The sequence below is a fragment of the Opisthocomus hoazin genome, chromosome 1, assembly GCF_030867145.1.
Source record: "Opisthocomus hoazin isolate bOpiHoa1 chromosome 1, bOpiHoa1.hap1, whole genome shotgun sequence".
Taxonomy (NCBI): Eukaryota; Metazoa; Chordata; class Aves; order Opisthocomiformes; family Opisthocomidae; genus Opisthocomus; species Opisthocomus hoazin.
The window spans coordinates 142,674,078-142,699,710 of NC_134414.1; the positions used below are offsets into that span (position 1 = coordinate 142,674,078).

Genomic DNA, 25,633 nt, shown 5'->3' on the forward strand with positions numbered 1-25,633 from the left:
CTGCCATGAGCAGGGATATCTTCCACTAAACCAGGGTGCTCAGAGCTCCATCCAACCTGGCCCTGAACACTTCCAGGGAGGGGGCAGCCACAGTTTCTCTGGGCAACCTCTGCCAGTGTTTCACCACCCTCATGGTGAAGAATTTCTTCCTAATATCTAATCAAAATCTGCCCTCTTTTAGTTTACAACCATTCCCCCTTGTCCTATCACTACACACCCTTGTGAAAAGTCCCTCTCCATCCTTCCTGTAGGCCCCTTCAGGTACTGGCAGGCTGCTGTAAGGTCATCCTGGAGCCTTCTCTTCTCCAGGCTGAACAGCCCCAACTTTCTTAGCCTGTCCTCATAGGAGAGGTACTCCAGCCCTCGGATCATCTTCGTGGCCCTCCTCTGGACCCGCTCCAACACATCCATGTCCTTCTCATGTTGGGGGCTCCAGAGCTGGACACAGTACTCCAGATAGGGTCTCACGAGAGCAGAGTAAAGGGGCAATGTCCCAAACCATTGAAAAGCAGGTTAAGAATGTCTGTTGACAGTCCCGTACTGCTGCAATATTACTGCTTGTATCAGTGGACTGCACTAAGGCACTGACTTGACTGGAGGCTGAATGAGTTTCAGTACTCTGTAGTGCAAACCTGGTAAAACAAAGTTCACTGCAGGTAGTGCAAGTACCTGGCAAAACCTGGCAAAAGTGCTCTAGACTCCGCTGAGCTTTAAGACCTGTCAGATGACACAAAGGCCTTCATGTCTAGACACAAAATGGTCTAACAAAACGACCTGGATGAAGAGTTAGAATGTACCCTCAGCAAGTTTGCTGATGACACCAAACTGGGAGGAGTGGTGGATACACCAGAAGGTTGTGCTGTCATTCAGCGTGACCTGGACAGGCTGGAAAGTTGGGCAGAAAGGAACCTGATGAGGTTCAACAAGGGCAAATACAGGGTCCTGCACCTGGGGAGGAACGACCCCATGCATCAGTACAGGCTTGGGGCGGACCTGCTGGAGAGCAGCTCTGTGGAGAGGGACCTGGGTGTGCTGGTGGACGACAGGTTGACCATGAGCCAGCAGTGTGCCCTGGCTGCCAAGAAGGCCAATGGCATCCTGGGGTGCATTAGGAAGAGTGTGGCCAGCAGGTCGAGGGAGGTTCTCCTTCCCCTCTACTCTGCCCTAGTGAGGCCCCATCTGTAGTACTCTGTCCAGTTCTGGGCTCCCCAGTTCAAGAAAGATGAGGAGCTACTGGAGAGAGTCCAGCGGAGGGCTACGAGGATGGTGAGGGGACTGGAGCATCTCTCCTACGAGGAGAGGCTGAGGGAGTTGGGCTTGTTCAGCCTGAAGAAGAGAAGGTTGCGAGGGGACCTTATAAATGCTTACAAATATCTGAAGGGTGGGTGTCAGGAGGATGGGGCCAAACTCTTTTCAGTAGTGCCCAGCGACAGGACAAGGGACAATGGGCACAAACTGAAGCAGAGGAAGTTCCGTCTGAACATGAGGAAGAACTTCTTCCCTCTGAGGGTGACGGAGCACTGGAACAGGCTGCCCAGGGAGGTTGTGGAGTCTCCTTCTCTGGAGATATTCAAGACCCGCCTGGACAAGGTCCTGTGCAGCCTGCTGTAGGTGACCCTGCTTTGGCAGGAGGGTTGGACTAGATGACCCACAGAGGTCCCTTCCAACCCCTACCATTCTGTGATTCCGTGATTTCTTGTGCTCTGCAACTGACAGCGTATCACTTGGGTCAATCCTAAGTCAATCCTAAGTGATCACACAAGACAGAAAATACAACATATGGTGTAGCACAGTAAACAAAAAAGGATCCAGGAACTGATTAGCTGCAAAAAAAGAAGGAATGAGAAAAACGTCTCTTACCTGGTCAAGATTGTTGTAAAAATCTATACTGGCTGCACACAGGTATCTCCCAAGCAGAGTTGCATGGGTAGTAAAAATTGTGGCAACAGGAAGTTTCTGAGATCGAGACAGTATTAAACCCACTCCTGCCTGCCACTCATGGAAGTGGGCAATTATGCTGGGCTTGTTGTCAAACTGACAGGAAAGCTGAAAATAATTAGAAAGAACATACATGAAACACACATTATCCTGCTCATCATCCCAGAAACCTCTTTTTTTTCATGCCGTCTTCTGTGTGCCTGCTTTCTTTCATATGACAAAGCAGTACAGTGTTTTTAGTGGTCATCTGTCTTGATTCCCATCAGCCCTAATCCTTAGCCCAAGAAACATATGTGCCTCACTAGTGCCTCAGAACAGCATCCTTCCTAGAGTGTTGGGAAGCACAATCACTCTTCTTTCTCTTAACTTGCTCTTCTGCTTTTGAAACTCTTGTTTGGGTAAGAAAATCATGAGCACCTATGACAGACAGATGATTCTGCAGATTAACGAAGTTTCCTCTCTTCAGGTAGGCTGTGGTAGAGGGACATGCAAAGTCACAGGGCTACCATTAATTCTTTCCATCTGTCTATATTCCCTGTGCAAGGTAGTAGCTAATCGCTGAGATATGGCTTGACCAGCTTCAAGGACAGTTTGTGAGTGTGACAATTTCACTACCACAGGAGTGAAAAAGGGAGTTTGAGATCCTACTTGTAAGAGCATCCAGTGACAAATGAGGGAGTTGTGAAGAGACAGTGGGGGAAGTGACAGTAAAGATACAGCAGATATCATACAGGGCAGTCCCCAGCCCCACCTTCTCCCAGAAAAATATAGTTAAATGACCACTTAAGATTTACGTTTTAAATGCAAATTTCATCCACATCAGGTATCAACTTCCTTAATATCACAGTTTTCAAACTGGAGAATAGGAAGCACATTCCAAAGTTTTATGCCCTGCTGACAAGCGTGAAGTTTGAAAATCTCTAGATTTAAAAACTGTACCTCTTTTAAAAACCAGGCTGTTAACGACCCAAAAATCACAGCATCATTGGCTTCTCGGTCATGAAAAGGGATCCCTATGTTGCTGACTTCCCAAAAGTCACCTTTCCACCTGTCCAGGTTCCAAGCTGCTGATCCTATATCGAACAGTAAGACATATGGGCTGCCCTCTATTAGCCATCTTCCAAAATAGACCTATGGGAAAGAGGCAAGGATAAAAGCAGAAAACATTAAAGTGAATGTAAAGGCCAGTTAGCATAACTATTTTCATCCATCAAATCTTAAGTATTTTACAAAAGCAATATGTGATCATAGTCCTACATATCTAGAATTTGTGGTTTTCCTTGCAAAATACAAAGAGTAATACAGGAAGAAAGGCAGGGGTAAAAGGAAACTACAATCTTTGAAAATATTTTGGTTTTAAGACTTTCATTTTAGATTTTCATTAAAAAAAGGCTTAGGAAGACTATACTTGGATAAATAATGAGGTCTTCTGTTCTTATTGAAGTATCTATGCCATTTTTGTTCTTATTTCAAAGCTATTATTTTCTTTCAGTCAGATTTGTCACCAATCTTTTGCCAGTTATGCTAGATTACTGGTAATAGATTTTGTAGGACAGGTGCATTGGACCTGTATGTACCATGATATTTCCTCATTCTGCCCAAGCAGAGCACTTGATGCCCTTTTGCAGAGTGGAAGGATCAATCAGAAAGTCTAATAATACCGAAAACCACATCAGCCTGAAAACATAGCTTTATCTGCATCGCTACAGTGAAAGATCTCTAAGAGTATTCCAGACTCCACTGACATAAACTACCTGCCCAACCTGCCCAATCAGGAGAGTAGGCTGAACTCTCAGAAGGAACACAACACAGCTGGGCCCACATTACAGACTGTACCAGTCTGTACAATCAAATTATTTCACATTAATTCTACCAACAAAATGACTATAGCAGCAGAGACATATTAACCAGAAAGAATGAGGTACTATAGGGAGGCTAGTTCAGTTTATAGCCCTTGCGGAAGAATCTTATACGCCACTGAGCAATCTCTTTTCATTCACCAACCCCTGGGACCTCAGGGGTTGAACCCAGCCCTGACACTGGCACGAGCTGAACAGAGGCCAAGTCTTGAAAACAATAAGATGATCAGTTTGCACAAAAAATACAGGGTGTAAGAAAGGCAGGTGTGTGAAGGAAGGTCAGCTCCTTACGTACTTATTTCAGGCTGTCCAGGTTTCTTATTCAGCAAAATGATGTTAAAGGGCAAAGAGTTTCTGTGAATCCAGACTTCATCTACAGATTAAGTCCAGCTGTGGCAAGGAACACACCTGACCTGAGAAGTCTGGATGCATTCCTAGGTCCCTTGCTTTAAAGGGATCCATTGTGATGCATAAGCAAAACCCAGACATAAATGTTAATAGGATAAGTGCAGCTCCTGGAAACTAGAGCATCATTATTAGAGATCAAAGCTATATTTGACGTACCTGGGACAGATTTGCTGCTCTATATGAATACTCCAGCAGCACAACGCACATGATAGGATGGCAGAGTTGGCTGATTAAAATGAATGTATTGCTGGAACAGCATTAAGTGTATAGATATAGCATTGCCATTAATCTGCCCCACATAACTTTAGCTGTTTCCCAAACAAAGAAGTGTTACACAGCTTGCAGAGACATCTCTTTGTAAGCAACAGAGGCAACATGGAAAACTTGATCAATCATTTATGAAAATTTGACTAGAAATAAGAAACGGCAGTTAGATTAGACCTTTCAGTTTGAACCTCAGCCGGAACAATGCAAGCGTCACACAATATTACTGTCCCAAACGGACACTTTCAAAAGCTGTGGCACATATAAATCCAACAATATACTTCTACGTAATATGCAATGGGGCATTAGATCCTTTGTATCAGAACTACAAAGGGAGATAACACACCGCCAGCGCCACAGCTGCTGGAAGTCCAAGAAGTTTATGAATTTCTACATTAAAGTATGTTACTGTCCTGGGTTCGGCCAGGACAGGGTTAATTTTCTCCAGAATCCAGGAAGCGGCACAGCTGGCTGGGCTGACCCAACCCCAACCTGAACAAACAGAGCCCGGTATTCCATACCATGTGCCGTCATGCAGGGTTCTGGTGGGGGGGGCGGCGCGGCGGGAACTCACTCGCGGCTTGGGAGGGCTCAGCGGCGGTGCGGTCCGAGAGAGTGGGTCTGTTCTGCGGGTTTGTTTTGTATATTCCCCTTTTCTGTATCGTTGTTGTTCCTGTTCCCTTAGTTTGCTGTTCTGTTAAACTGTCCTTATTCTGACCCACCAGTTTCTGCCTCTTTCTTTCCATTCTCCTCCGCACCCCGGCGGGGGGAGGGGCGGCCGCGTGGCGCTTTTGTTGCCGGCTGCAGCCAAAACCAGAACATTAATTTGGCGCCCAAGCGTGGGGCAGGGATAACAGCAGCGCTGAGCAGCATGTGTTAAAACTGCTTTCTCAGATTTTGTTAAATTTTGTTATATGCATTTTTCTGTGTTAAATAGTCGCCGGTAAAAAATGTTTGTTACTTTGATCAAGTGGCTCTGCTACGTAAATCTGTACTTGCACTATGTGTTCATTGCCATGCTGTTCATCATCACTGGGAAAAGGATCAGGATGATGATTTTGCTGTACTGTACGATATCGACTTATGACACGATAACATCACTGTGCATGAAATTAAGCTTTTATTTGCATGCAGCACTGCGGTCATTTCTGTACCTCGGATCCTATGTCTTAGAATTTGTTAATAATCAAAACCAGCCTGTGGGGAAAACCGGAGGGGATACCTTCCCCCACTCTGTCACCCCCCCTCTCTCCCTCAGGCGAATACTAACCGGTTTTGATAATTTCGAGTACCCGTGGGATGCTCAGGCCAGCACTCTCCTATTGTTCTGCCTCCTGAATGGGTTTTGGGTTTTGTTTAGGGTTAAACAAGTAGTTAAGAACATTGTGCAGAGACCTGCCCCGGGGCCGGATAGCTGTGACTGGCTGGGTGTGTGGGACAGCATGGGCAGGTGTCTAGGGCAGTGGGCACCCCCGGTGTGTTTTAAACTCACCCCTGAGCAAGTGCAGAATCCAGACAAACTAGTAAAACACCTGCAAAAAGTGTGCTGCCACCCTGGGAACTCCAGAGAGACACAGATCACCGCAATGTGCTGGGGTCTGGTCCACGCCTACCGAGCCCTGTTCAACCTGATTCAGTGCCCTGAAGGGGGGGAACGAAGCGGCAGGCGCTGCGACTGGCGCTGCCCCCCCAGCCGGCCCTCCAGCCCAGAAGGCAGTCACAGTCCCCCTGACTGGCACCACCGCTGCCACGGGCACAGCCGCAGGGGCGGTCCCGGCTCCCCCGACAGGCACGGCAGCTGCTCCAGCCCCAGCTCCAGCCACAGGCACAGTGACTGAGCCCAGTGACCGAGCCCAGTGACCAACCTGTGCCGGCAGCAGTCGCCCCTGTAAAACTAAAGAAAGATGCCAAGAGAGCAGATCGCTCTGGGAGGGATGACGACGAGCCAGGGTCATCGCGGGAGATAGAGACAGAGATCATCACCCGGTCCCTGTCCCTGGGCGAGCTGCGAGACACGCGGAAAGATTTCAGCCGCCACCCAGGCGAGCACATTGTCACCTGGCTGCTGCGGTGCTGGGATAATGGGGCCAGCAGCTTGGAGTTAGAGGGCAAGGAAGCCAAGCAGCTGGGATCCCTGCCCAGGGATGGGGGCATTGACAAGGCCGTTGGGAAGAAGGAACAAGTCCTCAGCCTCTGGAGGAGACTTCTGTCAGGCGTGAGGGAGAGGTACCCCTTCAGTGATGATTCTGTATGCTACCCTGGCAAGTGGATCAATATGGAGAGGGGTATTCAGTACCTGAGGGAATTAGCTGTGCGGGAGCTGGTTTACCATGAACCAGACGACGAGCAGGTACCCACAGACCCAGATGAAGTCCAGTGCAAAGCATCTATGTTTGTGCGAAGCGCACCCTCCTCATATGCCAACTCACTGGCAGTTGTAAACTGGAAAGGTAAGGAGGCACCAACAGTGGATGAGGTGGCTGTCCGACTCCGGCAATATGAAGAAAGCCTCCCTTCGTCCCTCGTTTTGGCTGTGGAAGAATTGTCCCAGAAGATCCAGCGACTCGAGCAGAGTATTTCCTACTCCCCCACGTGTACGGGCCAGTGTCTCAGCTATTAGGGGCAAGCGTTCCTCTGCTCAGGAGAGAGAGTACAGAGGCTACACACCACGGGGCACCCTGTGGTTCTACCTGCGTGACCACGGAGAGGACATGAGGAAGTGGGATGGAAAACCCACCTCAAGTCTAGAGGCACGAGTGCGTGAGTTGCGAGGTAAAACAATCACAAAAGGGGATTCTGTTAGGAAAAATGCCGCTCCAGTTTCCAGCAGCCAGCTCTCCAGACCAGGCAGACAGTTTGATCTTGATTCCGATCCTCTGGAGGGGACCTCCAAGTCATTTTTTCAGCAGGTGAGCAGCAAATTCTCTGACCAGGATTACAGGGGCCCTGCCTCCAGCCAGGTGGAGGAAAGGGACAACCGGGTTTATTGGACAGTGTGGATTTGGTGGCCTGGCACGTCAGATCCACAAGAGTATAAAGCTCTAGTGGACACTGGTGCACAGTGTACTTTAATGCCATCAGATTTCAAAGCGTCAGAGTCCATTTGCATTTCTGGAGTGACAGGGGGGTCCCAAGACCTGAGTGTATTGGAGGCTGAAGTGAGCCTCACTGGGCAGGAGTGGCAGAAGCACCCCATTGTAACTGGCCCCGAGGCTCCGTGCATCCTTGGGACAGACTATCTTAGGAGAGGGTATTTCAAGGACCCAAGGGGGTATCAGTGGGCTTTTGGCATAGCTGCTGTGGAGACGGAAGAAATTAAACAGCTGTCCATTTTGCCTGGTCTCTCGGAGGATCCTTCCGTTGTGGGGTTGCTGAGGGTTGAAGAACAACAGGTGCCAATGGCGACCACAACGGTGCACCGGCGACAGTATCGTACCAACCGAGACTCCTTTCTCCCCATTCATCAGCTGATCCGCCAGCTGGAGAGTCAAGGAGTGATCAGCAAAACTCGCTCACCCTTTAATAGTCCCGTATGGCCAGTGAGAAAGTCTACTGGAGAGTGGAGACTGACAATAGACTACCATGGCCTGAATGAAGTCACACCACCGCTGAGTGCTGCCGTGCCAGACATGCTAGAACTTCAATATCAGCTGGAGTCAAAGGCAGCCAAGTGGTACGCTACAACTGACATCACTAATGCATTCTTCTCCATCCCTTTGGCAGCAGAGTGCAGGCCACAGTTTGCTTTCATCTGGAGGGGCGTCCAGTACACCTGGAATCGACTGCCCCAGGGGTGGAAACACAGTCCCACAATTTGCCATGGACTAATCCAGACTGCACTGGAAAAGGGTGAAGCTCCAGAATATCTGCAGTGCATTCGATGACATGGGGGTGACACCGCGGAGGAAGTTTTTGAGAAAGGGGAGAAAATAGTTCAGATCCTTCTGAAAGCCAGTTTCGCCATTAAGCGAAGTAAAGTCAAGGGATCTGAGCAAGAGATCCAGTTTTTGGGGATAAAATGGCAGGATGGGCGCCGTCAAATCCCAATGGATGTCATCAACAAAATAGCAGCTATGTCTCCACCAACCAGCAAAAAGGAAGCACACGCCTTCCTGGGTGTTGTGGGTTTTTGGAGGATGCACATCCCAAATTATAGCCAGATTGTAAGTCCTCTGTACCACATGACCCGGAAGAAGAATGATTTTGAATGGGGCCCTGAGCAAAGACAGGCATTTGAACAGATTAAATGGGAGATAGTTCATGCCGTAGCCCTTGGTCCAGTCCGGTCAGGGCAAGATGCTAAAAACGTGCTCTACACCGCAGCCGGGGAGAATGGCCCAACCTGGAGTCTCTGGCAGAAAGCACCAGGGGAGGCTCGAGGTCGACCCCTGGGGTTTTGGAGCTGGGGATACAAAGGATCCGAGGCCCGCTATACTCCCACTGAAAAAGAGATTCTGGCAGCATATGAAGGCGTTCGAGCTGCTTCAGAAGTGGTTGGCACTGAAGCACAGCTCCTCCTAGCACCACGATTGCCGGTCCTGGGCTGGATGTTCAAAGAGAGGGTCCCCTCTACGCATCATGCCACCGATGCTACGTGGTGTAAGTGGATCGCACTGATCACCCAGCGTGCCCGAATGGGAAACCCCAGTCGCCCAGGAATTCTGGAGTTAATCATGGACTGGCCAGAAGGCAAAGATTTTGGAGCATCGCCAGAGGAGGAGGTGACACGTGCTGAAGAGGCCCCACTGTATAACCAGCTGCCAGAAGATAAGAAACAGTATGCCCTGTTCACGGATGGGTCCTGTCGCATTGTGGGGAAGCAGCGGAGGTGGAAGGCTGCTGTATGGAGCCCTACACGACAAGTCGCGGAAACTGCCAAGGGAGAAGGTGAGTCCAGCCAGTTTGCAGAGGTGAAAGCCATCCAGCTGGCTTTAGACATTGCCAGTCGAGAGAAGTGGCCAGTGCTCTATCTTTACACCGACTCCTGGATGGTGGCCAATGCCTTGTGGGGGTGGCTGCAGCAATGGAAGAAGAACAACTGGCAGCGCAGAGGCAAACCTATCTGGGCTGCCCCATTGTGGCAAGATATTGCTGCCCGTCTGGAGCAGTTGGCTGTAAAAGTCTGTCACGTGGACGCCCACGTCCCTAAGAGTCGGGCCACTGAGGAACATCAAAACAACCACCAGGTGGATCAGGCTGCTAAGATTGAAGTGGCTCAGGTGGATCTGCACTGGCAACATAAGGGTGAACTCTTTATAGCTCAGTGGGCCCATGACACCTCGGGCCACCAAGGAAGAGACGCGACATACCGATGGGCTCGTGACCGAGGGGTGGACTTGACCATGGACACCATCGCACAGGTTATCCATGAATGTGAGACATGCGCTGCAATCAAGCAAGCCAAGCGGGTAAAGCCTCAGCGGTATGGAGGACGATGGCTAAAATATAAATTTGGGGAGGCTTGGCAGATTGACTACATCACACTGCCACAAACCCGCCAAGGCAAGCGCTATGTGCTCACAATGGTGGAGGCCACCACCGGATGGCTGGAAACCTACCCTGTGCCCCATGCCACTGCCCGGAATACCGTCCTGGGCCTTGAAAAACAAGTCCTGTGGCGACACAGCACTCCCGAAAGAATTGAGTCGGACAACGGGACTCACTTTCGCAACAGCCTCATAGACACCTGGGCCAAAGAACACGGGATCGAGTGGGTATATCACATCCCCTACCATGCACCAGCCTCAGGAAAGATCGAACGGTATAATGGGCTGCTAAAAACCACTTTGAGGGCAATGGGGGGTGGGACTTTCAAAAACTGGAATACTCACTTAGCAAAGGCCACCTGGTTGGTTAACACCAGGGGATCCACCAACTGGGCTGGTCCTGCCCAGTCAAAACCTCAGCGCCCTGTAGAAGGGGAATGATCATGGGGCACCCGGCGCTAAATCATTCGAAGACGACCTGATTCTGTAAAGTCCCTGTAGTGCACATGCGGAACATGTTAGTGAAGACAGTTTGGGTTAGTCCTGCCTCGGGCAAAGGCAAGCCCGTCCTCGGGATTGCTTTTGCTCAAGGACCTGGGTGTACCTGGTGGGTAATACGGAAGGATTGGGAAGTCCGATGTGTACCTCATGGGGATTTGATTTTGGGTGAGAATAGTCCATAAATAAATAAATTGTACAAAGTTAATTGTTACAATAACCCTGTCACTCTCTGTTATCACTGTTATAAAATTGTTATATGTTATACCAGTAGTAGCATAGTAAGAATCGTCCAGATTAAAGAAGGATGGACTTTCTGATGAAAACCTAGCAGAGCACAGCGATGATGGGACTGGATCTGGTTTTCAACAACTGGCACCCAGCAACTTCATCAAGATTGACGTCTCCAACCTGCAGACTGTGGGCACGGGCCGCACCAGATACATCAGCTGTGATCTCCGGATGCAGCAAATGACCACCCATCACCACACATCACCTCTCTTGCCACGGAAGACCATTACGACAGATGGAGCCTGAAGTCATGGATTAAATGAACTCAGTGGACACTTTAGAGTGATGATCCATAGACTGAGGGAATGATATCTGGAAACAGAAGAAGTGGTGGTGATCAACTGGACAATGGGGAACCTGGGCATGACGTAGATGGTATGGAATAAGGGGTGGATAATGTCCTGGGTTTGGCCAGGACAGGGTTAATTTTCTCCAGAATCCAGGAAGGGGCACAGCTGGCTGGGCTGACCCAACCCCAACCTGGCCAAACAGAGCCGGGTATTCCGTACCATGTGCCGTCATTTGGGGTTCCGGTGGGGGGGGCGGCGCGGCGGAGACTCACTCGCGGCTTGGGAGGGCTCAGCGGCGGTGCGGTCCGAGAGAGCGGGTCTGTTCTGCAGGTTTGTTTTGTGTATTCCCCTTTTTCTGTATCGTTGTTGTTTCTGTTCCCTCTGTTTGCTGTTCTGTTAAACTGCCCTTATCCCGACCCACCAGTTTCTGCCTCTTTCTTTCCATTCTCCTCCGCACCCTGGCGGGGGGAGGGGCGGCCGCGTGGCACTTTTGTTGCCGGCTGCAGCCAAAACCAGAACAGTTATGCACCTAAGCAACAAAAGCTTGTAAGAATGCTTCCTTGCTGCTGCTTCTTAATGCTTTTCACAGGCGTTTGGCACACATTATAAGCAGAGAGCCTTTCCTCCTGCCAACTAGCATCTCTGAGGGACTTAGTGCTGAATCAGGGTTAAGGTGTGCTCTAGATCTCTGATGAGGACTTTCAAGAAAGGTCAGACTTCGCATGTGTTATCTTCCACCTATTTTCAGGTAATCAATTGTCCTCAAGGCTGCAGCTGCTTGCAGATTAATAGCTTGCCCATCAACAGAGATTCTATTCCTTTCAGCAGATCACCTTTATAGAAAGAAGTTTATTCATAGAATCATAGAATGGTTTGGGTTGGAAGGGACCTCAAAGATCACCTGGTTCCAACCCCCCTGCCATGAGCAGGGACATCTTCCACTAAACCAGGGTGCTCAGAGCTCCATCCAACCTGGCCCTGAACACTTCCAGGGAGGGGGCAGCCACAGTTTCTCTGGGCAACCTCTGCCAGTGTTTCACCACCCTCATGGTGAAGAATTTCTTCCTAATATCTAATCGAAATCTGCCCTCTTTTAGTTTACAACCATTCCCACTTGTCCTATCACTACACACCCTTGTGAAAAGTCCCTCTCCATCCTTCCTGTAGGCCGCTTCAGGTACTGGAAGGCTGCTATAAGGTCATCCCGGAGCCTTCTCTTCTCCAGGCTCAACAGCCCCAACTTTCTTAGCCTGTCCTCATAGGAGAGGTACTCCAGCCCTCGGATCATCTTCGTGGCCCTCCTCTGGACCCGCTCCAACACATCCATGTCCTTCCTATGTCGGGGGCTCCGGAGCTGGACGCAGGACTCCAGATAGGGTCTCACGAGAGCGGAGTAAAGGGGCAGAATCACCTCCCTCAACCTGCTGGCCACGCTTCTCTTGATGCAGCCCAGGATACGGTTGGCCCTCTGGGCTGAACACAGTCACAGAGAGGCTATGAGGTTTGACTGAGATCACACAGAAAACGCTGGTTAAGAATTGTGTAGAAACATACAGATGAACTGCTTGTGCTGTGGTTTAACCTCTCTTCCTAGGGAAGAGATGGCTAGTTGCACTGATCTGAGGAAGCAGATTCTTCGTCAGTTGGGTGCTTTTCTTAAGTCCACCTGTAGTTTGTCCCTTTCTGTCTTTCAACCCTATGTACTGCTACATAAGAAAACTTGTGAGCTAGTGGAATGCTTTTCTCTCTCCAGCACAAGAACGCCAAATGTAACACAAGGGTTCAGTCAAAGTAATGTCATATTATATCTACTAACAACTCACTGTATTTAGAGACTGCATCATTAATCCAATTAAGTAGACTTGCAGATAAATGACTGTTAAAACCTGTAATTGGATAAACTAGCTCTTCCTCAAAAATAACCTTTAATGAATTGACTGCTGTTCTAACAGTGGATTCAGAGTCTTTCCCATTGTGACATTGACCAGGACTGCTGTGTCAAGTGGAACGGCAAGAGCATTAACCAAAACTGTAATCTCCTCAGTCAGCTTTGTTGCCCTGGGAAGCAGTAGCACATCTTATTTACCTGACACCCTTGGCTTTTCATGGTGTCCATCGCCTTCTTAACTGCAGGGTTTGGAGGCTCACATGCTTCCACCTGAGTCTTCACATTGTGCTCAAAATAAGGGCCAACGAGAAAATAGTTTTCGCCCCACTCATCTGCCGTAATTTTGGCTTTTGTCTGGATCACAGTGTAAATGCCTCCCACTGCAAAAGAAGATCACAAAGAACAAAATGTAGAAAAGGGCACAGGCCACAAAGCTCTGGCATAAGCTCCAACCCACTGGTGGATCAGATACGCCTCTAGTTAAATCATTTCACGTATTCAGATTTAAAGTGAAACCTAGACTCTATCAAATAAACAGAAGTTCAGTCTCAAACAGGATCAGAGCTTCACTGTTCAATTTAGGAGTATGTCCTGGTAGCAGACCGTGTGTAATTCTTAAATGACAATTTAACACTTGCTTACTCCCTAGTGACTGCATACGGCTTCCCTCAATTTCTCCTCTAATCTCAAATGGATGCTTTCTATCCCTAAATGTTATTTTTATCTAGTCTGTGCTTTTTTAAAATTTCTTTTAGGTGTTCAAAGTCACACCACAAATGTTCAACCAATACATTATTTCATTCTTTATGTTATTCCCGCCTTTTTTGGACTTGAAAACTTTACATTCAGATTGTGGGATTCAAATCCTGGGGCTCATGCTTCCACTCTCCCATGCCTAATCTTGATTCTACTGCATCCCAAGTACAGCTTTCTGCTTTTTTATTGCACCAGTTATAATTTTCAAACATATTTTTTGTCATGTGGAAATACATGTGCTGAGAACTGAGCTGGCAGTTCCAGTTTGTTTTACACAAATCACTGACAGAAGCTGAGGGACTGGTGGATTTCATTGACTACTGAGTATAAAAATGGATTTAACACAATATCCTCAAAGCAGAATGTGTCATGTTCCATCATCATTCTAAAGGGTTGTTAAAGTTGGAAGGAACGTAGACTACACTGCCAATATACATCTGCAGCACCTTCCACCAAAATATTGTCCATTTTAAAAATAAACACAATATAAAACGTATAAGAGAAAGCGACAACATCCCCTGACAAGTCAGTACAGATCTATCTAGACTTGCACATGGTCTGCAAGATTCACTTGGCTGCTTTCCTCACAGTTTTCCATAGCCAGCCCTGTAATTCCTGCATTGGCAGGGCAGCCTTGCAAATCTCCCTTTGCCACAGGACCCGTGGTGCCAGGCAGTGGGCATTCCACAACCACAAATTCGGAAGAAGAGAGTGTGCTTGACTACAGCAACCGGAAGGGAAGGCAAGGGAAAAGGAAATCAGAGACTAAGCAGCTGCTGTACATCAGAGACAAGTTTAGCATAGCTCCAGTGATTTTAAAGCATGGTAAAATAAATAAAGCTCAACAGGTGCAAGCAAACAACAAAAGAAGCAACAGGAAGGGAATTGGTGTTCCTACTTAAAAATTTCGTCCTCCACTGAATTCGAAAACATTCGGTAATACTCCAGGCAAGAAGGCTGTGCTATGTCTTTCAGCATTGACATAAAACTACCTAAGAAGTCAGCACTGCAAACTGCCAGTGATTGATAGCACGTACTTCAGACTTACTTTTTAAAAGGTACTGTGGCATCCAGAGATGCCAATGCACTGCATCCAGCTGAACAAGGCAAGAATCTTCAGAGGTTACCCAAGTTGCTCAGAGCTTTGGGAGGTTAGTTCCCAGATTAACTAAATTGTATCATCTCACAACTGCAAAAAGCCTTCTGCCAAGCATGGTATCTTGCAGCCCTGAGGAACTGAACGACAGAGCTATGTTTTTAATGGTGCTCCTAGAAAAGAAATTGTGCACTTACAATCCTTTTCTTTAGAAATATTCCATTTATTTTGAATGCTTGAGGGGTCCCTAGCCCTACTGTTTTTATGTCAAGATGTCTCAGGATTCTAGGTATTTTACAAAGAAAAACAAATGGAGTTCCAATCTCCCAGCTTGCCAAGTGGAATTATTACAATACATTATTACTCTACATAGTAATTCAAGACCTAAGAAGAATGGAATCTTACAGGCACATGTTCCAAAATCAAGCTCACAGTTCAAGAGTTTCACCTCATACAGATGTGGAACCGCAGAAGGAAATCTATGCATAAGGCTACTCTTCTCCACTTCATTAGGACCAGAAAGCTAAGAAACTAAATTATAGTCACCATATTCTACCATGACTGCTCTGGACAGGGATTTATAGAAACCTTAGATAAGTGACACTATATATTCCCTCCAATTTCCCCTGCTCACAAGAAGAGAGAGACCACTTGAATATCTTAGATAAACATATAATTTTAGTTATGAGACAAGTCAGAATGTTCAACCCATAAAGTGATGCAGTAACAATGACACTTTTCTGTCACACGATGTTCTTATGGGGTGGTAAGTACATCATATGAGCATAAGGCACTGCAGTCCAATACGGATAAAGAAGTGGCTTGGTAGAAATCTTAGTCATGAAACTAGTTGGTTTTAACTGGCAGAAATACTGAACTTACACTGGAACCGGCTGTCCAGGGAAGTTGTGGAGTCTCCTTCTCTGGAGATATTCAAGACCCGCCTGGACAAGGTCCTGTGCAGCCTGCTCTGGGTTACCCTGCTTCGGCAGGGGAGTTGGACTAGATGACCCACAGAGGTCCCTTCCAACCCCAAACATTCTGTGATTCTGTGAAAGGTTTTTGCGCAAAGCAGCCCGGTGACCCTGGGAAACGAGAAAACATCTACTTGCAAGATGAAAGATACTGAATAATGAGATAAAGCTGCATATGATTAGAGTGGTGCAAAGCTCTTTCTCCAATATCACAAGAGTGGAGATCAGCCTCTTTCACACTGCCAGGCGTTCAACACTGGGGTCAGCAAGGCAGCTGAGTTTCCACAGCTATTAATTTTAAGATTAATAAGAAAGCTGAAGCTTAAGAGCTGAATACAGCCTGGAACTTCGTTTGTATAGCCAACAGCCGAGGTGTCTGTTCACAAGGTTTTGCTTAGGATCGCTGTGTGTCCTAAAGCGTGTCCCGCCAAAGACATATGGAATGCCCATTCTGCAGGAAAGAGTGGAGAGTATGCTGTGCTCTGCCATCATAACCTGTTGCACAGCAAGTTAAAAATCATTTCAGGGCACTGATCTGCCCGAAATGCAATGAAAAGCACTTAGGATAAAACCAAAAAAGTACATTTTACAGATCGTGAAAACTCTTCAGAACATAGCTGTGATAAAAGCTCTGGGTTACCTTGTCCTAAAACTTGCTTTTGTCTTCTCCGTTACTGTGAAAATATGACTCACAAAGCATGTCTTTGCATAAGCTTTAATTGACAGGAGAGGGAAAGTGTGCAAGTGAAACTATGCAGAAAGTGTTGGGCATAACTTAAAGAAGACATCCTGAGAAAAACAGAGCGATGTCTAAAATAATGCATTGACTTTTGAAATTACACTTTTCCATAGCAAATTCAAGGAACAACTTATGTATCATTAAGAGATAGCTTATATGTGCTCAGTTACTTTGAATTGCCTGGAAATACCTCTGCCAGTAAGCAAATGCATTGCATATCCTACTGAGTAACAGAGTAAGGGTTTACATATTCACTTGGAGCCTAGAAGAATTCTCAAATTACTCCCAAAAATTTGGCAAGCCTCCTTATTCTTCTATGATACTCTGTTTTAAGGTCATATTATGAACAGAAAACCTTTCTAAACAACAGGGATGTACCAAAATCCCATGATGTTGCAAGTTTCTGTATGCAGCCTATGAAGTTTTGTACTTTGTAATAGGTTTTACAACAAACAATAAAAGACAAAATGAGAAATAGATGCAGAATCGGGAGAGGTCAGATCCAGAGAATCGGATCAGATCATCGCAAACATGGGGAATGAGCAGTAAAACGTGGATACAGGGCTATTTAATGTTCTGATCTCCACCAAAATGCTTTAATCCAATATTTTAAGTTCTAATAATTTTTTAATGTCCTTGAGGGAAAAATATTTCTATTATTTCTTTTTAAAATGTGTTTTTAACTTTTCCATCAGAATAAAGGAAATCAACAACAAGTCTTTTCCCCCATTTATTTCCTTTCCATTTTTCCTTTTTTTTTCCAGGGAAAAATAAGCTGGCATGGAAAGAGGAAATAAAATGTTCGGGAAAGAAGCATTTTGTTCATTTAAGAGAAGTTTGACTTTTTTTTGGTGTGATTTCTTTAAGAAATGGAAGATGAAAACAAAATAACCTCTCTGAAAATATTTCATAGAATTGTTTTTTAAAGTATGAATGTTTTTATACATATTACCCCTATTATGAATTTGTCTAAAGAAGTTATCTACATCACTCCAGCTATTTTCTTCTTTCCTCATTTCATGTTCTGGTACGTTATTTTTTTTTGTATATTTAAAATCCAAGCAGCAATTAAGAGCCCTCCAGGACAGACATCAGAACTACCTAAATAAATAAAAATTCTGTGAGTCAAGAATAGTCTCCAAATACCGTATCACCACTGAGGACAAAATTAGGCAGAAGTGGAGATCTAACTGTGCAACTAGAGATCTTTATGCAAGATCCAATCTGTAGATGTGCTCTTTCTGCTGCAAGCTGTTATACGGAAAGATGCACTGCCAATGCTTTTTGTCACCTGATGAGGAAGGGTCCACAACTTCCAGGATTACCCAGAAACTGTGCTGACATAAAATGTCTTCTGGAGGTGCGGCCCTCTGAGCATGGAGTTGCCAAAACTGCTCAAAACTGCCAGAGATACCCACCAGTCATTGTACTTGCTCTCCCACCCAGCCCATACTGCAGAAGGACAGAAGGAAGGAGCAGCAGACACCAAAAAGGAAGGAGAGCGATAGGAAGCAAAGCTATGCAAATGAGACACAGATGAGCGGAGACTGTCACTGATCAGTGCAGGAGCCCTTCCCCACACTCCTCTGCTACACAGAGACAAAGGATCAGGGTGCTCCCAGGGCTCTTCAGCTTCTTTGCTACGGCCCGTCCAGGCCACTCAGAAAGTACTAAAGCTTACCTGAGGACCACGGCTGCCATGGAATCCAAGAGAGCAGTGGGATCCCAGGCTCTGGATTCAAATTGTCTTCACTGCCACAGTTACTAGTTACATCAACTATGCTTTCACCTCTTCCCCTCAGAATGTATCTCTGATCTATAGAGATGTGATAAAATTGAGCTAGAACTTATTTTTTTCTAATGTTTGGATGGAATTTTATTTATTTATTGATTGACTGTTGAGATATTTGGGGACCATTTTTAGAGTAAGGTTGTAAAATATGTCAGGTGAAAAAAACCCATCATCTTCAGATAGCAGATGTTTTTCATGTATTTTTTGCTATATTTGTGGTCAGGACTCATCAGAAGACAGAAGTTCTCTAAATTCTGTGAAATTCTGGCATTCCAAACATACTCTGAAAAAATACTGAAATTTATGACAGATGCCCACAATACAGAAGCTATTTCTGTGTGCATCACCCCCAATGAACACGATTTCATTTGAGATTGATTTGACACTGACATACCACCCCACTCTAGAAATGCCCAGGGCTTTCACACTGTGCTTATGCTAAGTTTATGCCAGCACATCCCCGCTCCCCAAAGTATGTTAGTTCAGGTGTGTCACAGGTTACGTCACTCACCTTCTCCCAAGGAACTTTCATCATGGAAGGACATTTAATGCAGAGGGGGTGAAATGCTGGTCCTACTGACTTCAGTGGATTCAGGATTTAACTTCCAAGAGTCCCGATTTGCACTAGAGAAACTGTACATAGAGCTCTGCTTCAGGGAGAACTGGACCAAGGTTTGCTTTTAGCAGAGTCTTCATTCCAATAGGGATGGAAAAAATATTTAGGATTCAGCTACCAGTGACTCTTAAGCTAATCTGTTCACGGTTGATATAAACTGGCTGTTTGCCTAGCATTTATAAGCATTCTTCTATTTTCTATCTAAAAGCTGTTAGTGTTACGGCAAGAGATACTAATCTAAATATTACTGGAATGATTTTAAAGACATCTTTATAGAGCACAGACCAGATCTTGAACATTCTCAGTCCTTCACATTAACATATCAGAAAACCCCCTAAACTACAGCTAACTGTTACTGTAACTTCGAGAATTAGACTTCTCCCCCATATGCAGATTAAATACTTAATTTTTCAGTGGGAAAAAGGTCCAGGACTTCTGCCATTACTCTTGCAATGGCCTTTGGCTGATTGCTGTTGACAATTTCCATCTGTGGGGCTTCAGACACAGGACCTACATAGCTTGTAGACACTTGGTTTGTGCTCTTGTCCTTTAAGTTTTTACTGGTCTTCATGTTATGGGGGAAAGAAAACCAGTCTTCCTTTCCAATATGCACAGAGATATGACCAGACCTGGCTTTACTGAACCACAGTGGCCAGGAGAGAAGGGGAAGCATGAAAAATGCTGAGTTTCCCCAAGATTACCACCAGATCATGTGGCACTGCAGTGCACTGGGGCCCTTGCCTGCTTGCTTTTTCCCCTTCTGCCACAGAAACACCGTAGATCTACTCCACAATATGGGTCTTGCCCATCAGTGAAGAGTCAAATAAAGTGAGGAAAATCTTTCAAAACAAACTACATTTTTCCCATTTCTTTAGCAGGGGTATTTCAATGTAAGATGATTTCAATGCTGTGCTTGGTTTAGGTGGCAAATTCCTTTTCACAGGGAGACTGACACTGGCAAACGAGCCTTTTTAATTTCTCTTTCTCTCCTTCAGCTACCTTATCTTTCCTTGCTCCAGATAGAGAAAAGGAGAAAAAAAGTTGCTGGTGCTTTCCAACATGTATGTCAGAGATTGCCACTTCACACAGGCAGCAGCCAGGAGAGAGAACATAAAAAGAAGTAGAAAACTCTGCCTAGTTAGAGCATGTGTTAAAACGATTAAGATTTAACAAAAACAAACAAACAAAAAAAAAGGCAAGACACCTCCACTGTGCCAGCCGCTCAGAAAGAAGTGATGAGACTCTGTGCCTCGGTACCAAACAGCATATCTCCTGCTCAGGGAAATCCCAGTAAACACTTGCTCCCCATGGGCAGCCTGGCACACGAAGATCCTCTCACAATACGTGATCAGATGTGCTCCAATTTGAAGGACCCCTTTGTCATCCTCAGACTCTGAAGAAGAACATATTTGAGAGGCTGAGAAAACAGCTCAGCACTTGTAAAGTGTGCTGTTTACAGGTGTGGAAATAGATAGCCATCTGTGAGCACTGGAAGTATGGTCCTCACAGGGAAGAAGACATTCAGCCTTATTGACACCATCACGGAGAAATGGAGGAACCACCACTAAGCAGCAGCGCGGGTCAAGGAGGAAATGAACCCATAGCCGAGCACCTAGTAATACACACAAAGTTAACACAAAGCCTTCAACTCTCTCCTGTAGGCAACAGCAGTTTTGCACCGCTCTAGCAGTAAGAAAGAAACCTTCGTGTTAAATGCTCAAAGTTAGCTTGTCAGACAATAAATCCAACTAATGTTTACCTTTCCCTCTATATTCAGAATATATACAGCAACATTAAAACACTAAAACATGTAGCACCACTAAATCTACGTGGGGACAGCCTACTTAGTCAAATAAAGAGCTCTTCCTCTGCTAAAAGAGGCACGAAAAATATAGTGTAAGCTATTATTTCCTAAGCCTATGTATCTTCTATGATGACTCTCTGTGTATTTTATTGGCTACTCTCTCTCCTAAGAAACACACTGCCCTAACGTTTTCCCAGAACTGCTTATAAAAGTTAGATCACCAGGGAACAGTATCTCACCACATGACTTACACATTCAATTGTCTGGAAGATACAGAAAAAAAAAATTAGCATCAAGAATTTTCCAGAAAAAAATATGGTGAGATAGGCTTATTAAAGAGTTTTTGCACAAATGCTTCCAGTCAAGGTTAGTTAATGGAAACTTTGCACAGAGATGTGGTTCTAATGAAGGAATCGTTTGCCATGACTAGGTCAGACAGCCCTGTTTGAATATACGGGTTTGGTAACTGGTGTAATTAACAGCACCTTATTTTTAAACTAACTGAATAAATATTCACTCTAATTAATATTAATCCTCTCATAAAATGTGAGGATAATAAATTTGAGCTGTGTCAGTTGATTTGGCTTCAGTGAAGTCAACAAGAGCTGTATGGATTCGTAAATGATTCGCTGCATTTTGCACATACACAGAAAGGCAAATAAAACTAATTGTGTTATATTTTTTCTTAAACATATTGTGCGAGATCCATAACCAGTGGGTCCAGATGACTCAGAAAATATATATACTATGGAGTTCAGAGACGTTAGTGAGAACACCTGAATTTGCTAGATTTCTGCTGCCATCTGCTTGCCAATGCCTTATTTATCATGCACACTGCAAAACTAAATGCATTCTCCAAGTTCTGACAGTAGTAAATTCACTCAAAAAGCTTCACTGAAGCTACCGAAAAATAAGCCCGCAGGGATCTGAAGTGCAAAAGCTACTTTGTACTACCTCTGTGTATTGATACTCCTCACCACTCTAAAAAGGGCAATGTAAAATTGCAGTGCAGTGCAGATTAAATACCAGCAGCTATCACAGAATAGTAATTCCAGTTTCACCACAAACTCGAGTGCTGTCTGTTCCTCTGCCACACTTTTCCCATTTAGAGTTAAAATCTTAGAAGATTACAGATCCCCTCTCCTGACTAATCTATTTATCTGCCAGGGCAATAAGACACATAAGGTCATTTACTCGTATAAACTCACTTTTGTGGCAAAAATGGAGCCCATTCCCCCTTCATGAGCTACACCTAGCTGAAAGGTGAGGATTTGATGAGTGAATGAGAAACGAAGGCAGAAAGATGTTTGCATTACAAGCAGCATGCAGTGAACAGATTTTCAATCTGTACATATGCACAAAGTCCCTGTCTGGCACCACCTGTGTTTGCAAAGACCAGTCCAAAAGGGTTTCAGCTGGCATAAAGACTGCTGGTCATTGACATTTGTTTTTTGTTCAGCGGCTTCAATGCAGCTATGTTTATTTATACCTGTTTCAAATTTGGCCTCTTCTCCACACTGCTCTACAGGGCTGAGGGAGTCTGCTAAACTACTCTAACATCTGGTTTACAGCTCATTTTCATGCATTACACTCCCAAGTGAATTTGCATGGAAGATAAAATATAAATCTGTACCAAGCAACATCTATACATCCCTACATCTGCACACCCAGGCATAACACTTAGATGTTTGTTTAAACATCCTATCCCTGGTGGTGAGACAAGTAAAGACACACAGACATCCTGACTACACACTCAGTCCCACACAAGCACAGTTAGATGAAGCCCACACACAGCATGCACAATGACACACAGATGCCACATGCACTCCTTCCAATATAACAGCTCTGCAGCCCACTTTTCCCCATTCTCCCCTTAATGCCTTTCTTGTCCAAACCCTTCATGCCTCCCTCTGCTCCCGTGAAAACAGCGATACTAACTCCTAAAAGTGTTGTACAAACCTTTGTTGGTAACTTCCCAAGAAACTTCAAAGAGCAACAAATCCTCCACTGGTAGGTCTTCATCCTCCCACTGAGGAAGCCCATTAAGCGAAGTCATGGACAGTGATCTAGCCAGTGGCATTTTCTTCAGCCCTCAAATGCTCACCACGCAGCCTACAACAGTTAGCAAATGTCCAGTTAATGTGGCAGCTCTCCGCAATTCTGGTTAGAGCAGTCTGCCAGTGTGCTGGGACCTGAGGACAAAATTATTCAGATAGCTGGGAGCTAATGGGTTTAAACTGTCTGACCACCAGCATTAAATTGGCTCAGTGAAATCCTTAGGGCTTGAGAAGCAGCTGCTGGTAGAGGTAAGAATTTAAGACTGACCCGAGAAAGGTCTTGGCTGTTTTGGGGCCAAGGGTCTTTCTTTTTCTTCCCTTAGAGGGAGATAAAAAATGGTTTTGAGCTCCTCAACCAGAACATTCAGTATCTACCACCTCAGGGACAACTGAAACTCAACGCCTGTAAATTCACCACTGCCCTGAGCAAACTCCAGCAGGGAGGACACTTTGAGTTCACCACCTGATCTGAGTCCAGCCCCTGAGTCCTCCCCTAGAGATACACCCTTCCATTAACACCCATGGACTCCTCTATCTGCTGGCCACTTACCAGCTGGGTTAATAGACTAGTTCTACATGCTGTCTCTTAGATTACTTGCCGGGTTAAATGCTGTTACCTATTCTTGTTCAGTTCATCAGTCTCTAAGCGCTAGTTTACATCATACCCTTTCTCCACAAGTAACTCCAGCTGTATTCCCAGGGCTCTGCGCAAGCTGCTGGCTTCATTCTGCTCTCAAACAGCACTGCAGCCTTGAGAGCTTTTACAAACAGAGCTACAAAGGTTCTATCCCTACTTCTGCAAGCACTTTGGCCCTCCTTGCAGTCCTGGTCCCTAATTTTCCACCTGGTTTCTCCTTTTCTATGCCATGGCTCTTTTCTGGCCTCTGAGCCCATGTCCTCTGCCCAGGGAAACTAGTAAGTCAAGGAACAGTATGTCCCTGTCTTGCTTCAGCACAGAGCTGGGATGCTGCAAGCGGTGCACACACATCTGCAGAGATATTGGTCCCCAAATTGCAACCTGAGATCCTCAAAGCTCCACAGAGCAGCTGCCTGCTTGGAAGACGCTTATGTGCTTACACGTCTGGTTGAGAAGCCAGTGCTTCTGGGACAGCTGCGTAAGTTGAATCCAATTCTGAGCTTAGAGCACAACCTGCCCAAAGTCCTCAGTTCAGCAGTGAGCAAATCTCCAGGTGAGATCTAGGGCATCTCTGGCACTGTGGAGAATAACATTGCACCAGCAAGCATGGACTACACACCAGCATAGAGGCAAAGGCTCTGAGCTCATTTAAAACAAGTCCAAGGCAAATAGCTTAGAAGACAGGCAGCCTATCTGCAGAAAAGTCTCTTAGCCATAACGTAATAGCCGTTGAGGTAGGCTCAGCTGTAACTATCCCCCAGCCGACTTGCTCTTCCACTTACACTCCCCGTGCTGCCTCCGTACTTACGGCAGTCAGACCCATCCCTGAGCCGACGCATACAGCTCACCGAGCTCACCTCAGGAAACTTTTTTGCCAAGTTAGGTCTGAGAGCTGCCTCAGCAAAGAGCCCGGCAAGAGGGGCCGGAGCAGGACGGCTGGGAACAGGGAGCGACGGGGAAGCGGGAGCGAAGGCTGCCTGGCCTTGCCTCTGCGGGCAGCAGAGCTGGTGGGCGGGCCCAGCCGCGCCATGTCCCCTCGCCCACGGCCCGGGCTGGGCGGAGGGGTGTCCCTCCGCGACGGCCTGCCCAGGGACGGGTTCAGCGTTCTGAGTTGCCCTACTTACCTGCTTCTGCAAAAAAAAAAAAAAAACTGGCCGAGAATCATCATTTTTGGAGCAACTGTGGCTTTTACTACCTGGAATAGGTAGGAAACCGTATCATCCTGTAGGTTTAAAATAATGTTACTTAAAAGAACAAACAGTAATATTTTAAGGTTCACTTCATTTCTGCACCACCAAATCTGCCCGAGCCGTGTTTTCACGCTTTCCCCTGGAAGCCCTGAGGCTGAAAGCTGCCGGTCTCACAAAGGCCATCTCCAGCAGACAAGGTAAGCGCGAAGCAGCCCACGAGCCCATCCTGATCCCAGAGGCTCCCATCAGCCCTGTGTCAACGAAAGCACCGCAAAACAAGACGCTTTAAAGGGGACGTCGGCTCCGCTACCGCCTGGCTAATGGCGGCCCCCGGGCCGAGCCCCACAGCGCGGCGCGCCGGACCCCTCCGCTGCCATCCCGCCCGCCGGCCGCCAGGGGGCGCCGCCGAGCCGCCGCCATCTCAGGCCGCGCTGTCCCCTTGGCCCGTTGCCCCCGGTGGCATGGCGGCGGGGCGAGGGGGAGAGGTGTCTGTCTGTTTGTAGTGCTGGGCGGGACGTGTGAGCTTTTATTTAGCAAAAATGAGGTCCCCGCCAGAGGAACTCGTGCCCGCTCACTGCTGCAGCTTCCCGGGGGGAAAGCAGGGCCTTGTAGGTGCGTGGGCCCCGCGGTTGCTGTGAGCTGGGTGCCGCTGTCCTCCACGGGCCTTTGAACCTGCTTCAGGGTGCTGGAGCCAAACTGCCCGCACCAGCTACATCTCCAGGGATGACAAGCAAACCTGTAGTAGTGATGCCCGGTAAACGGTGGCACCGCCTTAGTGACCCAATCACTGTCCCTAAGCATTCAAATGCCTAAAAACCATACAGACAATTTTACAACAATAAACTGAAGTTATGATAATAAACTTAAGCTCTTTATATAGACTGTGATTTTCAGGTCCTTGGGTGTCACGTTTTTCAGCTTTTGTCATAAGAGGATACTTCTTTACTCTTTGAATTTGACAATAGAACCCCTTAAACTTTGGAGGAGGAGTTTGAAAGAGTCATCAGATACCACAAGATAATTTCACCATCATTGGGTGAACCTGGGCAA

At 46.4% G+C, this 25,633-nt stretch overlaps 1 protein-coding gene across 4 annotated transcripts in view; it reads right to left on the reverse strand.

Moving 5' to 3' along the window:
• Nucleotides 1-25,633, reverse strand: part of GYS2 (glycogen synthase 2) — a 62,946-nt gene that overhangs the window by 31,912 nt on the left and 5,401 nt on the right. The window contains exons 1-5 of one of the 4 annotated variants that reach the window (XM_075439576.1): nucleotides 23,834-23,895; nucleotides 22,659-22,811; nucleotides 13,121-13,302; nucleotides 2,878-3,069; nucleotides 1,861-2,046 (exon numbers count right to left, since the gene is read on the reverse strand). In XM_075439576.1, coding sequence (XP_075295691.1) covers nucleotides 1,861-2,046; nucleotides 2,878-3,069; nucleotides 13,121-13,302; nucleotides 22,659-22,779 — 681 coding nt within the window. In that variant the 5' untranslated portion in view covers nucleotides 22,780-22,811; nucleotides 23,834-23,895. Of the gene's footprint in view, nucleotides 1-1,860; nucleotides 2,047-2,877; nucleotides 3,070-13,120; nucleotides 13,303-22,658; nucleotides 23,224-23,833; nucleotides 23,896-25,633 lie in introns of those variants that run through there. The other 3 variants (XM_075439567.1, XM_075439583.1, XM_009940988.2) reach the window with 3 other exon arrangements.